We start from the raw sequence: 19,381 nt of genomic DNA, 5'->3' as shown, positions 1-19,381 counted from the left end.
AAACACATGGAGATTGAACAACATGCTCCTGAATGAACAATGGGTCATAGAAGAAATCAAAAGAGAAATCAAAATTTTTCTGGAAGTAAATGAGGATAACAGCACAACATACCAAAACTTATGGGATACAGCAAAAGCAGTGTTAAGAGGAAAGTTTATATCAATAGGTGCCTACATCAAGAAATTGGAAAGGCACCAAATAAATGAGCTTTCAATTCATCTCAAGGATCTAGAAAATCTGCAGCAAACCAGACCCAAATCTAGTAGGAGAAGAGAAATAATTAAAATCAGAGAAGAAATCAACAGGATTGAATCCAAAAAAATTACAAAAAATCAGCCAAACGAGGAGCTGGTTTTTTGAAAAAATAAACAAAATTTACACCCCATTGGCCCAACTAACTAAAAAAAAGAAGAGAAAAGACCCAAATCAACAAAATCAGAGATGAAAAAGAAAACGTAACAACAGACACCACAGAAATAAAAAGAATCATCAGAAATTACTACAAGGACTTGTATGCCAGCAAACAGGGAAATCTATCAGAAGTGAATAGATTCCTGGACACATGCAACCTACCTAAATTGAACCAGGAAGACATCGAAAACCTAAACAGACCCATAACTGAGACAGAAATTGAAACAGAAATAAAGGCCCTCCCAACAAAGAAAAGCCCAGGACCAGATGGATTCACTGCTGAATTCTACCAGACATTTAAAGAAGAACTAACTCCAATTCTTCTCAAACTATTCAGAACAATCGAAAAAGAGGGAATCCTCCCAAATTCTTTCTATGAAGCCAGCATCACCTTAATTCCTAAGCTGGAAAAAGATGCAGCATTGAAAGAGAATTACAGACCAATATCCCTGATGAACATAGATGCAAAAATCCTCAATAAAATTCTCGCCAATAGAATGCAACAACACATCAGAAAGATCATCCACCCAGACCAAGTGGGATTTATCCCTGGTATGCAGGGATGGTTCAATGTTCGCAAAACAATCAATGTGATTCACCACATTAACAGACTGCAGAAGAAAAACCATATGATTCTCTCAATAGACGCAGAGAAAGCATTTGATAAAATACAACACCCTTTCATGATGAAAACTCTAAGAAAACTGGGTATGGAAGGAACATTCCTCAATACAATCAAAACAATTTATGAAAAACCCACAGCCAACATCCTATTGAATGGGGAAAAGTTGGAAGCATTTCCACTGAGATCTGGTACCAGACAGTGATGCCCACTCTCACCACTGCTATTCAATACAGTTCTGGAAGTTTTAGCCAAAGCTATTAGGCAAGAAAAAGAAATTAAAGGGATACAAATTGGGAAGGAAGAGCTCAAACTATCCCTCTTTGCAGATGATATGATTCTTTATTTAGGGGATCCAAAGAACTTTACTAAGAGAATATTGGAACTCATAGAAGAGTTTGGCAAAGTAGCAGGATATAAAATCAATGCACAAAAATCAACAGCCTTTGTATACACAGGCAATGCCACAGCTGAGGAAGAACTTCTAAGATCAATCCCATTCACAATAGCTACAAAATCAATCAAATACCTTGGAATAAACTTAACCAAAGACATTAAAGATCTCTATGATGAAAATCACAAAACCTTAAAGAAAGAAATAGAAGAGGATACCAAAATATGGAAAAATCTTCCATGCTCATGGATTGGAAGAATCAGTATCATCAAAATGTCCATTCTCCCAAAAGCAATTTATAGATTCAATGCAATACCAATCAAGATACCGAAGACCTTCTTCTCAGATCTGGAAAAAATGATGCTGAAATTCATATGGAGACACAGGAGACTTCGCATAGCTAAAGCAATGTTGTACAACAAAAACAAAGCTGGAGGCATCATGAGACCAGATTTCAGGACATACTACAGGGCAGTTGTAATCAAAACAGCATGGTACTGGTACAGAAACAGATGGATAGACCAATGAAACAGAATAGAAACACCAGAAATCAATCCAAACATCTACAGCCAACCTGTACTTGATCAAGGATCCAAAGCCAATCCCTGGAGCAAGGACAGTCTATTCAATAAATGGTGCTGGGAAAATTGCAGAATCATGAAGCAAGACCCCTACCTTTCACCTTACACAAACATTCACTCAACGTGGATTAAAGACTTAAATCTATGACCGACACCATCAAATTATTAGAGAGCATTGGAGAAACCCTGCAAGATATAGGTACCAGCAAAGACTTCTTGGAAAAACCCCAGAAGCACAGGCAGTCAAAACAAAAATTAACATTTGGGATTGCATCAAATTGAGAAGTTTCTGTACTTCTTAGTATGAATTTTTTCTAAGATTTTATTTATTTATTTGAGAGGTAGAGTTACAAACAGAGAGAGAGACAGAGAAAGGTCTTCCATCCACTTGTTCACTCCCTGAATGGCCACAGCAGCTGGAGCCTAGCTGATCTGAAGCCAGGAACCAGGAGCTTCTTCTGGGTCTTCCATGTGGGTACAGGGGGCACAAGCACTTGAGCCATCTTCCACTGCTTTCCTAAGCCACAGCAGAAGAGGAGCAGCTGAGACATGAACCAGTGCCCATATGGGATGCCAATGCTGCATGTGGAGGCTTAGCCTACTACACCACAGTGCCAGCCCCAGTATGAATTTTTTTTAAGATTTATCTTCTTGAAAGTGTTACAGAGAGAGAAAGAGCACTTCCATCTGCTGGTTCACTCCCCAAATGACCACATCAGCCAAGGCTGGGCCAGGTCAAAGCCAGGATTCAGACACTTCATCTGGGTCTCCCATATGGGTTCAGGGGCCCCAAAACTTGGGCCCTCTTCTGCTGCTTTCCCAAGTACGTTAGTAGGGAGCTGGATCAGAAGTGGAGTAACTGGGACTTGAGTGTGCTGGCCTCTAATTTTTTTTAAAGATGTTGAAAGGCAGAGATAGAGAAAGAGAGAGAGAGAGAGCGGAAAAGAGATCTTTGATCTGCTGGTTCACTCTGCAGAGTGCCAGCCAGGGTTGGGCCATGCTGAAGCCAGGAGGCTGGAACTCCATTCGAGTCTCCCATGTGGGTTCAGGGTTCTAAGTACTTGGGGCATCTGCTGATGCTTTCTCAGGCATGTTAGCAGGGAGCTGGATTGGAAGTGGAGCAGCCAGGTAAGAATCAGCACTCTTAGGATGCCAGGTGGCAGCTTACCCCACTATGCCACAATGTCAGCATCATCCAGTGTGTTCTTAGAAATAATGGAGAAATTTTAAGAATTTGTAAAATATTTGTAAGATGAATTGGTTTTAATGATACCAATAATAAACAACAACTGCCAGGCACTCTTTTAAGTATTTTACACATATTGATTCATTTAATCCTCACAAAAAGCTTATAAGGCAGGTATGGTTATCATCCTCATTTAAAGGTGAAAAAACTACCCAGGTCATACCTGTAGGTGGAAGATCCTGGTGCTCGAATTTGATCCTAATGGTCTGAACTGGCTCCAGAGTTCATGCTTTGAACCACTGAAATAAATATCTAACATCATCATAATAAAGCAGCAATTAGATAGCATGTATTGAGCACCTGTGTCCTAGGTGCTTCACATATGTTATCTCATTTAATTCCACAACACTCTGAGGAGGTACTATTATCCTCCTCCTCAGATGAGAAAACTAAAACACAGAAAGTTATATTACCTTTTCCATGGTTACAAGCTAATGGAGTCTGTACAAGCCCTGGTAGGAGAATTACCACTCATGGCCCTTGGGTTCTGCCTCAAAGGCATGAAATCTCCAGCAGGTTTGTTGTTCAGTTGTTGATGGATATTTGTATCATTTCTAACCTTTACCTCTTACAAACAGTGCACACAAACAGGAGAGGAATGTATTGTGTCTAGAGTTTTTGAAAATGGCTATCTGTTGTTTAATTAAGTTACATTAAATTGTGTTCTAAGATGCTTGTACAAATGAACACCCCCCCTAGGAATCCAAAAGATTTCCTGTTTTTCTACATCCTCAATAAAACATGCTGCCTTCACACTTTAAAACTGGTGGCAGTCTGGTGGCTGCTTAACATTATTTCACTGTGATTATCCACAAAGTTCATCATGCTTTCATATTTCATTGATCACACTTTTATAGTCTTAAAAATTAGTTGTTCAAGTATGTCTATTGGGTTATCTGCCATTTATTTCTGATTAAGTAGGGATATTTTACATTCTGGGAGATAGTCCTTTGATGCTTCTGGGTGTTGCAATTATCTTCTCCCACTTTATGATTTATCTGTTGTCTACCTTGGTGAATACATTGTTTCAATATCCCATGCCCCTATTTAACTCTTTCCACATTCTCTTTCTATGTTTTAGATTTAGAACAGTATGTTAAAATCTCCTTTGATTAGTGTGTTACTATTTATCCTTGTATCTTCTGTGCTTTCTTAGGTACGTTTATCTGTATTATTTAGCCTAAAGTTGTTTTTGTGTGAATATTACTGCATTTGCATTACGAAGTGTCCTTCTTTGGCTCCTTTAGTGCTATAATTTTTGGCCTCAATTCTTCCTAATGCATATCAAGACACCCAAGTTTCGTTTTCCTTGTTTAGTTGGTGTAGCTCCATTCATCAACTTACTCCTTTTTGTCAGCTTTTCTGAATCATTTCATTTTAGGAATGTATTTTATGTACAGCCTAAAGTCAGGTTTTGCTTTGTGACCCAGTTGAAAAATATTTTTTATTGAAGAGATGTATGTTTCCATTTACATTATTGATGGGACTGATATGTTTGGTCATAGATTTGTCATTTTATTTGTTGTTATAGTTACTGTGTATCTTTTACTATGCTTTTTTTCTATCTGCTATTTAGGAAGTTTTGTATCTTTATTGTAGTGTTTACTTTTCTAATAATACATTTGTGCCAGTGTTCTTGGTCTTTTGTTTTCTTTTTTTAAAAATTATGCTTTGGAGAGGCCAGTGTTGTGGTAAAGCGGGTTAATCTGCCTTCTGCAACATGAGTATCCCATATGGGTGCTAGTTCATGTCCCGGCTGTTCCACTTTCCACCCAACTCCCTTCTAATGAACCTAGGAAAGCAGCAGAGGATGACCCAAGGGGCCCTTGTACTCATGTGGGAGACCCAAATGAATCTCCTGGCTCCCCGCTTCAGCCTGTCCTAGCTGTGGCTGTTGCGACCATCTGTGGAGTGAACCTGAAAGATCTCTCTCTCTCTCTCTCTCTCTCTCTCTCTGTGTAACTCTGCCTTTCAAATAAATAAGTAAATTTTTATAATGAGCAGTTTGCAAAATAAATTAAGAAAATAATTCAAGGAGTATCAAAAGGAGAAAAGTATCAAAAGTGTTTGACTAAATATATTTAAAAATTATGCTTTGGTTTTGATTTGTTCTATTGAAAATTGTGCTCTGTCTTCTATATCTTATATTTAGGGCAACCAAAATTTTTCCATCGTGTCTTGGTTGAACTACAACTTGTAGTAGGAAAAGTTCCTGAGTACATTATTGCTTTAGTTCCAGCACATTTAAAACTCCCTGGAGCAGGAATGAGCAAACTAAGGCATACAGCCTCTTTAATAAGGCTTGCTAGCTAAGAGTGTTTTTACATTTTTAGAGAATGATGACAAAGATAAAAGGAAGACTGTATGGCTGAGGCTATATGTGGCCTGTGCATATTTATTTACTCTCTGGCCCTTTATAGAGGATTGCTGATCCCTTCTCTTGAACCTTGATAATTAAGGGATAATTTGATTGACTGTAAAATCCTTTGCTCAATTCCCTTGAGTCTCCTTAAAATGTCGCTCTATGATTTCTTGATTTATATATTATTATTTAGAAGTGTGATACCAACCTGATTTCTTTTTCTTTGTAAACTGATTTGGGTATTTTTTGGCCTGGAAATCCAGAGGATTTCTTCACTATATTTACCTGGCTATCTCTCAGTTGAGAATTCTAGGTTTGTTTGTTTTTTTTTCTAGGTACATAGTGGGCCTTTTTCAGTATAAAATTCAGGGCTTATTTTCATTCTTCCTTCTTTCTCTCTCTCTTTATTTCTCTCTCTCTCTCTCTCTCATTTTAAAGTTATTTATTTTGAAAGTTAGAGTTGCAGAGAGAAAGAGAGAGAGATCTTCACCTACTGGTTCCCTCCCCAAATGGCTGCAATGACCAGCACTGGGTCAGGCCTGAGCCAGGAGCTTCATCCAGGTATCTCATATGAGCAGGGGTGCATTATATAATGTGCAAGTTATAATGGAATGGAGAGTCTGCTTTCCACAGGCCATTAGGAAGCTGAGTGGGAAGTGGAGCAGCCAGAATAAGGCAAGCGCCTATATGGGATGCCAGCTTTACCTGCTACGCCACAGCTCCAACCCTAAGATTTACTTTATTTCAATAATGTTTTTAAAATTATAACTTTAAATAGATCTATCTTTTTACAAGGACCACAATTTATCTTAGATCTTCTTTGCCTTTTGTATCATGTTCTTTCTGCACCATTTTATTATTTTCTTTATGTTTCCTTTTCTTGGCTCCTTTTATTTCTCCTCTTGTTATCTTTACTGTATTTTTGGTCATGTCTGTTCCCTCTTGGATACCTGTGAATTTACTCAATTTTGAGACAATTTTGATTTTTTCTTAATTTCTTTCTTGTATTTGGCCAACTTAGATTTCACATCTTCCACTTGTTTTTCCATTCTTTTTTGAGTATCTATTTCTTTATTTAATTGAAAGAATTACAGAGAGAAAGATAAAGAAAGAAAAACAAGTCTTCCATCTGCTGGCTCACTCCCCAGATGACTGCAACATCAGGGGTTAGGCCTGGCAGGAGCCAGAAGCTTCTTCCAAGTCTCCCAAGTGGGTGCAGGGGCCCAAGCACTTGGGATATCCTTTGCTGCTTTTCTAGGCATATTAGCAGGGAGCTGGACTGGAGGTGAAGTAGCCAGGACTCAAACCGGCACCCATATGGGATACTGGCATCACAGGCGGTGGCTTAATCCACTACACCACAATGCTGGCCTCTGTTTTACATTTTCATTCAAGCTTTTAAATGTCTATTTTATGGTGTTTGATAATATCTACAAATGCTTGCATAATTATATTTAATCTATTTTTGGATCATTGTTAAGTTCTCTGCTTCATAATTCTGTTTTGTCTTGTTTTCAGCTCTCAGAGTTGAGATTTTATTCATAAATAACTGTGTGGATGCTTGATTATTTTATAGACTTTGTGTTTACTTATTTTTGTTGTTGAGAAATATGGAGTGTTTTGGTGTTTCTTAGAGCAGGAGCACCCTCTTCTGTTGCTGTAGTGAAATGCAGTTTCCCTCCTTCCCTCCCTCCCTCCCTTCCTTTATCCCTCACTCCCTTCCTGTCTCCCTCCCTTCTTTTTTTCCCCCTTGCTTCCTCACGTCCCTCCCACAATCCAGTTCTCCCAGGGTCCCTGCTCTGCTCTCCATTCCAGTATCCTGCTAATGCACACTCTGGGAGGCAGCAGGTGATAAAACAGGTAGTTGAGTCCCTGGCATCCACTTGGGGACCTGGATTGAGTTCCTGGTAATTTGCCAGCACTTGGGAAATGAACCAGGAGATAGATGTCTCTCTCTCTTTGTCCCTCTCTCTATCTCTCTCTCTGCCTCTCTGTCTTTCAAATGGACAAAATATGTAAATTAGAGAAAATATTTGTTAAATAATAAAAACACAAAAATTAGAAAAGATTAAGGCAATATAAACACAAACACAGGTAAGATAATATATGAGAATAAAATGTAAAACTGCTAGAATTTTGAAAGTGATAAAATAATCAGTTTTCTAAACAACTGTAAGTTATCACAATTGACTAAACATGAAAAAAATCAGTAGTTACCCTAGAAAACTTTGAAAAGTTATAACAAGTGACTGAGACCAGAAATCTTGTCAGGAAATTATGTTTGAAAAGAAAATAATATAATGTCCAAGTTACGGTGGAGTGGAGGGTCTGGAGCATGAGAGAGAATCTGTAGCTATGAATACAGAATTGGGAGTTCATCTCCCTATAAGTAAAATAATGCATTGTTCATATGTATCATCAAATACAGAGAGGTGAAAAAAAGACGTGATTTTCATGTTTTCTTACAGACAGGTGAAAAAGAGTGTATCACCCTACCAGATCTTACTGATTTTCCTTCACTTCCTTGTCATCCTGTTCTTTCTTCAGAAATAACTGATCCCTCTTTTTTACAGATTGAGAGTAAGTATTGTCACACTTTAAGTACAGATGATTCTGTGAAGTAAAGTATGTTACTGGATAGTCATTATTTTATACATACAGAGTTTCAGGATGGGAAGATTAAAAAGTTCTGGAGATATATGGTGGTGATGATTGTGCAGCAGTGTGAATGTACTTAATGTCACTGAATTGTACACTTACAATGTTAAAATTTATTATAGGCAAGCGGTATTCAAAAAGTTCATGAGAGGTAGTATTGTACAAAAACTGCATGGTTTAAAAAAAATTTCTGGTACTAAAATGAATTTATCTTTAATTCCATTTCAACAAACTTTTTAAAGTACACGCATATCTTTTACTGTATTGAAAACTGATATTAATTTTATGTTGACTGCTGCATTGTGTAGTCACTAATATTTCATTTTAAAAATATACCCTAATTTTCCATGGAAAATGTAAGTTCAGCAACTTTGGATCCAAGATAAATTTGCCAAAATAATTAAACCAAAAAAGCATAAGCATAACTATCTGAGCTTTACCTAGTTTCTAATCATATATGTAAATGCAAAAAATGTACTATTTTATAAATCTCCTGTGTATCACTCTTTGAAGCTGAAATTACTCCTCTACATTTTCCATATTGGTAAATGCAGCAAGAAAAATACGAGTTTGGGGCAAATTTTATTTTTGTTCTTTTAGACACTTAAGTTTTACACTCCATCTTTTAAAATATGAACCCTTTTGTGCTTTTAGACATTGATGAATATGGGTTATAATCTCTTTAGGAGAGAAGATTATTGAGCAAATGAAACAAGTAAAGGAAGAAAGAAGACATCTGGAAAGAATTAGAGAAGTACTATTAAAAAAAGTTGAAAAGCTATTTGAACAGAACAAATTGAAGCGCTATCATGGTATAGTTTATTACATACTTCTGAAGTTTTGCAGAATTAATTTTGGAATATTAATACAGTTATAATTAATATTTGCTGTCTTAATGTTCAACTCCTAGATCCACTTCTGATTCCAACTTCCTGTAGATGTTCACCCTGGGAGGCAGTGGTTGATAGTTTAAGTACATGGGTCCCTGTCACCCATGTGGAAGGCTCCTTAGGACTGCTCAGGCTTTGGCCAATCTGGCTGTTGTAGGCTTTTGAGGAATGAACCAACAGAGTAAGAAAACTCTCTCTCACTACTTTTGTCTCTCTCTCTCTCTCAAATAAATAAAAGTAATTAATTTACTCAAAACAATTAATTATAGATCCCAATGAATGTTATGATAGAGGAATCATACAACTCTATGGCTGGGAATACAAAGAAAGAACACCTAAATTAGATTAAGAGATGAAGAGAGGGCTTCAGGAAAAGTGTTGAGTATGCTTCTGGACTCCAGGCCTTCAGGCATTCTTTTCCCTTCAACATGTACTTCATCCTACCCTCTTCCTTTTTGTTCACCTGGCTGTCAGCTTAGATAGCACTTGTTGTAGAAGGCTTTGCTGAGTCCCCAGGACTCCCCTAGGTGTTTGGTTTTCCTGGTGTGTGTGTATGTGTGTGTCTGCCTTACTAAAGTGAATGAATGAGGGAAATTAGGAAAAGTTAAGTCTTCTTGCAATATGATTGGAAACTGAGTTATTAGGACTGGTGAAAATGGAAAGATGAACCAGGATGAAAAAAGTATAGAATAATGGTTTGAGAGATTTAAATTATTTGGGAGGCCAGCATTTTGGGTTGTATATTAGGATTATGAGGATAAAAGGAATATACGGCATTTAACTAGTTTTAGGATTCTCAGTTTACAGCAAAATTATTGTTTTTGTGCTGACTGAAGGTTATAGACAATGTCAGGAAATATTTCTGGATATTTTGCCTTATATTGTTAAAATGTTATCTTAGAAATGGTGGCAGTGGCCAGCCTTGTGGTAATGTTAAAAGAGTGATTTTATCAGACAAATTGGAACAGTGAAGTAGAAATCTCAAGGCCTGGATTCTAATACCAAATAAGTCTTTTACTTACGCAGGTTATTTCTCCTTCTTGTGCCTCACTCTTTCTGTTTATAAAATGGGAATGATGAGTCACTTTCTATTTTAACAGGAGTGGTTCAAGATAGAAAGCATGTATTAGCCATAAAATATTTGTTGAGCCTACTCTGTGCCAGACATTGTTTCAGTTGCTGAGGATGCAGCAATGAACAAGACATGTAGGGAGCTGGTTTTCCAGTGAGAAGAGACAGACAAGAAACAAATAAGACCGTATCAGTTACTGATCAGAGTGAGACACCAACTAAGAAGAGCAAAGAGTAAAGGGGCAGGGCAGGAAGTGCTTTAGCTAGGATTCCAGGCAGGCTTCTCTAAGGAGATACCATTAAAATCGTATTAATAAGGAGACAGGTAAGTAGAATGATATAAAGCAGTCTGAACAGAAAGGACTGTAATGATCAGGATCTGGCGATAGAATGACCTTTAGAGTATTAAGGGCCTGAAATAAGGCCAGTATGGCTGAAGCGTGATAAATACAGAGGAATGTAGGAGATAAAATCACAAAGGTAGACCAGGAACACACAGGCCAAGTCAAGGAGTTAGGATTTTATTCCAAATATGGTGGAAGCCATTAGAGGATTTTAAGCTAAGGATTGACATGATTTGAAAAATATTTCAGAAATTTCAGAAGTGACTACTGTATGGAATAGCATTTAGAGGGGCAATGGTGGATGCAAAGATACCAGTTAGAAAAGCAATACAATTTTTTCTTTATTTTATAAAAGATGAGAGGGATTGACTGGAGACAGCACTGAAGAAGGTAGAATATATCGTATGTTGAAAGTATTTAGGCTTGGGGCTGGCGCCGTGGCTCACTTGGTAAATCCTCTGCCTGCGGCGCCAGCATTCCATATGGGCGCCGGGTTCTAGTCCCGGTTGCTCCTCTTCCAGTCCAGCTCTCTGCTGTGGCCCGGGAGTGCAGTGGAGGATGGTCCAGCTGCTTGGGCCCCTGCACCCGCATGGGAGACCAGGAAGAAGCACCTGGCTCCTGGCTTCGGATCGGCACAGAACCAACCGTGGCGGCCATTTGGGGAGTGAAACAACGGAAGGAAGACCTTTCTTTCTGTCTCTCTCACTGTTTAACTCTGCCTATCAAATAAAAAAAAAAAAAAAGTATTTAGGCTGTAGTACCAGAAGTTGCTGAGGAATTGCATAAGAGAGCATGGGGGAAATAAATAGCTAAAATCTAGAGCTGAAGTTCCAAATGACTATATAATTTTCATCAGATCACCTTATAATGTAGAACTTTCAGATTTGGGGTATTCATTCCCATGATATTCTGAAAGAAATAAGCATAGTATATTCTAGTAAAATAGCATATAGTTTATAGTTCTGTTTTACATTTTTACTTAGAATCTGGTGTCAAAGTAATTTCCTAAACTGGATGTGTTTAATTTCTATTATCAAACAAGGAGGCCGGCACCACGGCTCACTAGGCTAATCCTCCGCCTTGCGGCGCCAGCACACCGGATTCTGTCCCGGTTGCTCCTCTTCCAGGCCAGCTCTCTGCTGTGGCCAGGGAGTGCAGTGGAGGATGGCCCAAATGCTCGGGCCCTGCACCCCATGGGAGACCAGGAGAAGCACCCGGCTCCTGCCATTGGATCAGCGCCGTGCGCCGGCCGCAGCGCGCCGGTCGCAGTGGCCATTGGAGGGTGAACCAACTGCAAAGGAAGACCTTTCTCTCTGTCTCTCTCTCTCACTGTCCACTCTTCCTGTCAAAAAAAAAAAAAAATTATCAAACAAGGGTTCCAGAATTAAGAAACTCTGACATATTATAGAATTTGGGGGAAATATTTGGAATAATTCTGATAAATAATGAATCAGCAGATTTCACAAAACATTGATTATGAGAGCTAAAAAAAAGAACAATCTTTTTTTTTTTAAAGATTTATCTATTTATTTGAAAGGCAGAGTCACAGAGAGGCAGAGGCTGGGGGGGGGGGGGGTCTTCCATCCACTGATTCACTCCCCAGGTGGCCGCAATGGCCAGAGCTGTGCTGATCCGAAGCCAGGAGTCAGGAGCCTCCTCCAGGTCTCCCACACAGGTGCAGGAGCCCAAGGACTTGGGCCATCTTCCACTGCTTTCCCAGGCCATAGCAGAGAGCTGGATCAGAAGTGGAGCATCTGGGACTCAAACCGGTGTCCATATGGGATATCAGCACCACAGGCAGAGGATTACATAATACGCCACAGCACTTGCCCCAGAACAATCTTTTAAAATATATTATGTCTTCTACTTGTGCAGTTTTAATTATATAGATAATTATTACAAAAAAGATTATGCAAAAATAAAATAAATATAGTTTTTAATATATATTATATATAATAGTTTTAAATATAGTTTTTTAAAATTTAGTTTTAGCTAGTTTGGTATTTGTTTATGTTTAATTTTGTTTTTGAGAAAGAGAGACAGAGAAGGTGATTCCATCTGCTGGTTCACTTCACAAATACCAGCAAAGGGCTAGACCAGGGCCAAAACCAGGAGCCAGGAACCCAATCCAGGTCTCCAATGTGGGTGGCAGAAACTCAGTTACTTAAGCCACCAGCCACTGCCTCCCAGAATCTACATTAGCAGGAAACTGGAATCAGGAGCAGAACCAGAATCAAACACAGGCATCTTAACTGCCATCTCCATGACTAAATGCCCACCAAAGTATTTTTTTTTAACAAAGACTTTTCAGACTCGATCACATGTTTAAAGGAAAATGTGTTTGTGTCCTCTGAATGTATCACTTTTTTACTGTATTACTAGGCAATTTCTTTTTCTGTCCAACAAATATTTCTCTCTTAGCTCTAATGTCCTCAGAATATAAGGGAGGGAGAAGAGAAGGGGAGGAAAATGATTTAAATACACATTATCTGTTTGCAAGCTGAAAAATTTAATCCTTTAACCATATTAAACCTAGCCTTTGCTTTTTTTGTAGCCTGTGATAGTTGGAAGAAAAAATACCTTGAAACTAAGAAAGTGACAGCATCATTGGAGGAGGTCTTAACAAAACTTCGAGAAGATTTGGAACTTTACTATAAAAAATTGATGATGCAACTTGAAGCCAGGGAGATCAAGATGAGACCAAAAAATCTGGCAAACATTACAGACTCTAAAGTATTACCAAATATGTCCCTGTACAATTATTCTATTCAAAAATGCATGTGTTATAATTGTCAGTATTTAGAGGTTTTAGGCTGCAGATAATGAAACTTGGACTTCAACTTGCTTAAACAAAATTCATGACATGGAATGGGAGGATGGTTGATAGGAGATACAGTCAGCAGCTTAATAATGATAGCCTTAAAAATCTAGGTGCTTCCAATGTTATCTCATTATTTTTAGTGTTGGCTTCATTGGAAGACTTCTTTTTCTAATAAATAGCAACTGAGTTGCCAAAGGCAAGTAGGGCTACATATCTCAAAAACAAGATGGAAGCCACTCCCTGAATAATGGAATATATAAATCTTTCTCTTTTTTATTATTTTATTTCATTTATTTGACAGGTAGAGTTACAGACAGTGAGAGAGAGACAGAGAGAAAGGTCTTCCTTCTGTTGGTTCACTCCCCAAATGGCTGCCATGGCTGGCACTGCACCGATCCAAAGCCAGGAGCCAGGTGCTTCTTCCTGGTCTCCCATGCGGGTGCAGGGGCCCAAGCAGCTGGACCATCCTCCACTGTCCTCCAGGGCCACAGCAGAGAGCTGGACTGGAAGAGGAGCAACCGGGACTAGAACCCGGCGCCCATATGGAATGCCGGCACTGCAGGTGGAGGATTAACGGCGCCGGCCCCAAATCTTTCTCTTTAGCTTAGCGGTGGATCAACCAGACCCACCCTGAGATCATTAATAGTTACCAAGGAATGCTATGTACCAACTGATTTAGACTGATCAGCATCTACCTCTTAAGTATGGATGGGGCCACGTTTCCTGACTACAGGAAAGGTGAATACCTGATGAAATAGAGTAGGAGATGGGGCCAGTGCGTGGCTCACTTGGTTAATCCTCCGTCTGCAGCACCAGCATCCCATATGGGTGCCGGGTTATAGTCCCGGTTGCTCCTCTTCCAGTCTAGCTCTCTGCTGTGGCCTGGGGGCCAGTGGAGGATGGCCCAAGTGTTTGGGCCCCTGCACTCGCATGGGAGACCAGGAAGAAGCACCTGGCTCCTGGCTTTGGATTGGCGCAGCTCTGGCCATTGTAGCCATTTGGGGAGTGAACCAATGGAAGGAAGACCTTTCTCTCTGTCTCTCTCTCTCACTATAACTCTACCAGTCAAATAAATTTTTTAAAAAATAGAGTAGGAGGCCAGCAGTCCACTACAGTTATTGATAGTGTAAAGAAAATAGGAAATTTTGACCAGTTCACATTTTCTTGAGATAATCTTAACTTAGATCCGAAGCATGAAGTTTATTATTAATTCAATATAATTAAACAACAGATAAAAAATTCTAGAGGCCATTTAATAACTTGATTTTTGTTGGATTGACCTCCCACAAAAGATTTTAAAGATAAGTTAATTATGATGAAGAGCAAATATTTAACTTTAGACATGATGAAATATTAAAAGCTTACTATTTTAGATAATTTATTTTTTTTATTTTTTGACAGGCAGAGTGGACAGTGAGAGAGAGAGACAGAGAGAAAGGTCTTCCTTTACCATTGGTTCACCCTCCAATGGCTGCTGCGGCCGGCGCACCGCGCTGATCTGAAGCCAGGAGCCAGGTGCCTCTCCTGGTCTCTGATGCGGGTGCAGGGAGGGGCCTAAGGACTTGGGTCATCCTCCACTGCATTCCCAGGCCACAGCAGAGAGCTGGACTGGAAGAGGGGCAACTGGGACAGAATCCAGCGCCCCGACTGGGACTAGAACCCTGTGTGCCGGCTCCGCAGGCGGCGCTGGCCTGTTTTAGATAATTTAATATAAACTCCAAATAGGCTTAAGTAATGGTTTGTCAATACTAATGATCCTTGAGGTTGGAGCTGTGGTGTAGTGGGTTAAGCCCCAGCCTGCAGTGCCCACATCTCCTATGGGGGCTGGTTTGAGTCCCATCTGCTCCACTTCTGATCCAGCTCCCTGCTGATGTGCCTGGGAAAGCAGCAGAAGATGACCCAAGTCCTGGGGCCCTTGCACGCATGTGGGAGACCCAGAAGCTGTTCCTGGCTCTTGGCTTTAGTCTGGCCCAGCCCTGGCCATTGCGACCATTTGGGGAGTCAGCCAGTGGATGGAAGACCTCTCTGTCTCGCCTTTTCTCTCTGTAACTCTCAAAATAAATAAATCTTTTTAAAAAAATTAGTATAAATCAGTTTTTAAAAAATACTAATGATCTTTTTTATAAAGGCATAGCTGATACTTCATTCTTTTATTAAGTTCAGGATAAGAATTTTTTTATAAATGTAGTTTAAAGTTCTTACATAAACTTCTTTAATGGAGATTGTACCTAATTAAACTTCTCTGGACAAAAGTCTTCACAATTTATTAGATTTGTTTGTATTAAAAAATGTAGTGTTTCACTACTAAATATTTTAAAATAATTTTAATCTGACTTAGCTAACAAGCCATTATGCCAATTTCTTTTTTTTTAACAACAGTTTTTTGGTTTCTCTTAAGATGTATTCATTTGAAATTCAGAGTTACATTCCTCAAATGGCCACAAAAGCCAGGGCTGAGCCAGGTTGAAACCAGGAGCCTAGAACTCCATCCAGGTCTCCCACATGAGTGGCAGGGGCCCAAGCATTTGGACCATCTTCCATTACCTTACCAGGCACATTAGCAGGGAGCTGGATCATAAGCAGAGCAGCCAAGGACTGGAACCATTGCTCAAATGGAATGCTGCATTGCAGGCAGCTGCTTAAGCTGCTTTGCCACAGTACCAGCCATATATGCCTTTTTTTAAAAAAAGATTTATTTTATTGTTATTTGAAAGACAGAGTTACAAAAAGAGGGAGAGACAGAAACAAAGAAAGAGAGATCTTCCATCTGCTGTTTTACTCTCCAAATAGCCACTATGGTCAGGGCTGGGCCAGGCTGAAGCCAGGAGCCCGGAACACCATCCAGGTCTCCCACGTAGGTGGCACAGACCCAAGTACTTGTGCTGTCTTCCACTGTTTCCCCTGGAACATTAGACGGGAGCTGGATTGGAATTGGAGTAGCTGAAACTTGAGACTGGTACTCATATGGGATGCCATTGTTGAGGGCAGTGGTTTAACCCACTGCACCACAACACCAGCCCCATTCATGTGCCAATTTCTAAAGTTTTGCTAGTATCTTAAACCTCACTTATTTATTTATTTTTTTAAGATTTTATTTATTTGACAGGTAGAGTTACAGTGAGAGAGAGAGACAGAGAGAAAGGTCTTCCTTCCATTGGTTCACTCGCAAATGGCTACAATGGCCAGAGCTGCGCCAATCCAAAGCCAGGAGCCAGGTGCTTCTTCCTGGTCTCCCATGCAGGTGCAGGGCCCAAGCACTTGGGCCATCTTCTACTGCTATCCCAGGCCATAGCGGAGAGCTGGACTGGAAGAGGAGCAACTGGGACTAGAACCCGGCATCCATATGGGATGCTGGTGCCGCAGGCAGAGGATTAACCCCAATGCGCCATGGTGCCGGCCCCTACTTATTTCTTTTATAGCAATAGTTGTTGGCTTTATAGTGTTAATTTAATGATAGCTTTTACAAGTTTTGTTTTAAGTAGAAAATGAATAATGGTATTAGGCAGAAGAGAAATAATTCACAAAATTAAGGAAATTAGCAGTAATCAGAATAGGAATTTATTCCAAAGTAATGTTTATTTTATGGGATAGGTTGTTTTCATGATTTGTCTTTTAATATTTGTTATCACTTCATAAGTGTGTTTTCAAAGCAGTATATCTTGTATAAAATGTATAGACTAAATAAGTACATCTTTATATATCTCACACAGAATTACCTTATAATCCAGATCACTGAGGTACAGCATGCAATTGACCAACTTAAAAGAAAATTGGATACTGACAAAATGAAACTCATAATAGAAGTTAAGGTAGTTTAAAATTTTCCTCATCTTATTTATAACATTTGTCTTGAAATAAAATATTTCAGTGTCTTAACTTGGATGTTGATACTATAAAGGTAGGCAGGAATGCTGGTCTTAATACTGCTGCCTTAACAACAACAAGCATGAGAAAAAAAAGTGCAGGAAGTAAACCCTGTGAAAAGATGCATGTTGTAACAAATTTTAGCAAATTTTCACTAAGAAGAATTAAAGGTAAAATGGCCTTGTGAGTCATTATGGTCTCAAAAGCTATTTTAAAAGAGGTAATTTTCCTATTTTACTGTCATTTATAAATAAGTCTGACAAACCACTGACCTCTCCTTTTAACTCCCATTTAATTTTCCCCCCTCTATTTGGTAATTATCTCATTCTCGCTGGTTTTAGATATATATATATATATATAATGTATATTATCTATACACACTTACTATTTATATGCTGTTTATTTTTAATATGAATCATGGACCTTCTATTACATGTTAAGTTTCCTTCAAGGCAGAGACTTACACCTTAGTTAACTTTGTTTCTTCCTTAGGAGCTTTTATAACGCTCAGTGGAGCGTTTTGGGCATAAGATCTGATAAGAATTGTGTATAATTATCACAGCACACGAATACTTTCTGAAATAAAGAAGTCTTGGAAAGCTCTTTTGTTAAACAGAAAATAGGATTACATATTTTCATACAAATAAACTCATAGAACAGGAAAATAAGAAATTACATGAATGCTCTCAATTCATTCTTTATCAGAAAAAGCTTTATGACACAGAGTAATGACCCCTTTCTAGAATTAGGATTGTCCACTAGCACTTTTTGTGATTATACAAATATTCCATATGTATACCATCTAACATAGTGGCCACTAGTCACCTACAGATACTGAGCTTGTGCGATGTAGGAACCAAATTTTAAATTTTATTTAACTTTAGTTAATGTAGATTTAATATATATAGAACCAGCTACTATATTGAACAGTAATGATTCTAGATTCTTTTCACTAGCAGTATTTTTGAGGCTACACCCTGGCTTAGCACTGGCAAGTTTAAAATCTAAAAAGGGAACAAAGTCTTCAGCTTATAAAATGAGAGAGGAAAATCTTGTGTTTGATCTCTTATGTGATTGGTACATAAGAGACATTATAATAAGTATTTATTAGTTTCTGAATGAACTATCCAAAACAGTCCTATCTCAGATTCAGAACTAAGGTTTTCTCAAAGTTTCATTGATATCTGGGGAATCCTGTTAAAAAATATTCAGGAGGTCTGGGTACCAGAGACTCTTCATTCTTGCCAAGTTCCCAGACAGTGCTAATGCTACTGGTTCTTAGACAGTAATTGGAATAGCAAGGGTCCTGGTACCAGGTAGATTGGGTTTGTATCCTGACTGCATCATTTTCTAGTTTTAAACCCTAAGCATGTTACTTAGCCTCTTTGGGTCTCAAGTTTCCTCAGCTATAAAATGGGAATCCATGAATATCTGCTTCAGATAAAATTTTTGAAAAAATTCAAAGGGGTAAATGCACTAGAAGAGTGCTTATGTTTCTTAAATATTTGTTCAGTTACTAAGTGCTAAGAGTTAATATTGTTTTTGAATTTCTGAGTTTTGTTTTTTTTGTTTACTAATTTATGTACATATTAAAAACAGCAAATTTTGAAGCTCAAGCAAAAAATAAAATTTGTTCTGTCTGGTTTGTAGGACAGTTCAATTACATTATCCCTGTATAAAAGGGCACTTCAAGAAGTTTGTGGAAGATGGAATTGAATCTGTGCATACAAAGAGTCTTCAAAGAGTTAATGAAAAGTCTGTTATGAAAAAACTATGCATGGATCTCAAGATTTTTTGTGCCACAATAAATATATTTTAATTTCATTTTTCCACAATCTTTTTGAAGTAGCCTTACACTATAAAGGAAATTATCCCATAACATATAGATAAGCAGGATAATTAAGCAGAATTTATGACCTACATGTTTATTATACTTATGGAATCACTGAAGGCAAATAATGGTTAAAGTAGTTATTTTTAAAAACCTTATTTACATGAAGATTATGGTGCTCTTTTAAAAAGGTAAAATGGAGTTCATTTTTAAAAGGTAATTGTTTTTATAGATGAGAAAACAAGCTGTTTCAGATTTACGAACATTGAAAGCTGAACTGGCACA

General features: G+C 38.4%; 1 protein-coding gene across 1 annotated transcript in view; it reads left to right on the top strand.

The window, feature by feature from the left end:
• SPATA1 (spermatogenesis associated 1) overlaps window positions 1-19,381 on the top strand; it is a 78,760-nt gene that overhangs the window by 59,344 nt on the left and 35 nt on the right. Inside the window, 5 exon segments of the mRNA XM_008264965.5 lie at window positions 8,086-8,197; window positions 8,962-9,087; window positions 13,135-13,313; window positions 17,112-17,210; window positions 19,329-19,381. Of these exon segments, the coding sequence (XP_008263187.3) occupies window positions 8,086-8,197; window positions 8,962-9,087; window positions 13,135-13,313; window positions 17,112-17,210; window positions 19,329-19,381 (569 nt within the window).

This window comes from Oryctolagus cuniculus, chromosome 7, assembly GCF_051225735.1.
Source record: "Oryctolagus cuniculus isolate XC-2025 breed Fujian yellow rabbit chromosome 7, ASM5122573v1, whole genome shotgun sequence".
Lineage (NCBI taxonomy): Eukaryota > Metazoa > Chordata > Mammalia > Lagomorpha > Leporidae > Oryctolagus > Oryctolagus cuniculus.
The sequence above is the reverse complement of the archived record's forward strand: the minus strand, read 5'-3'. Positions and strand labels throughout refer to the sequence as shown.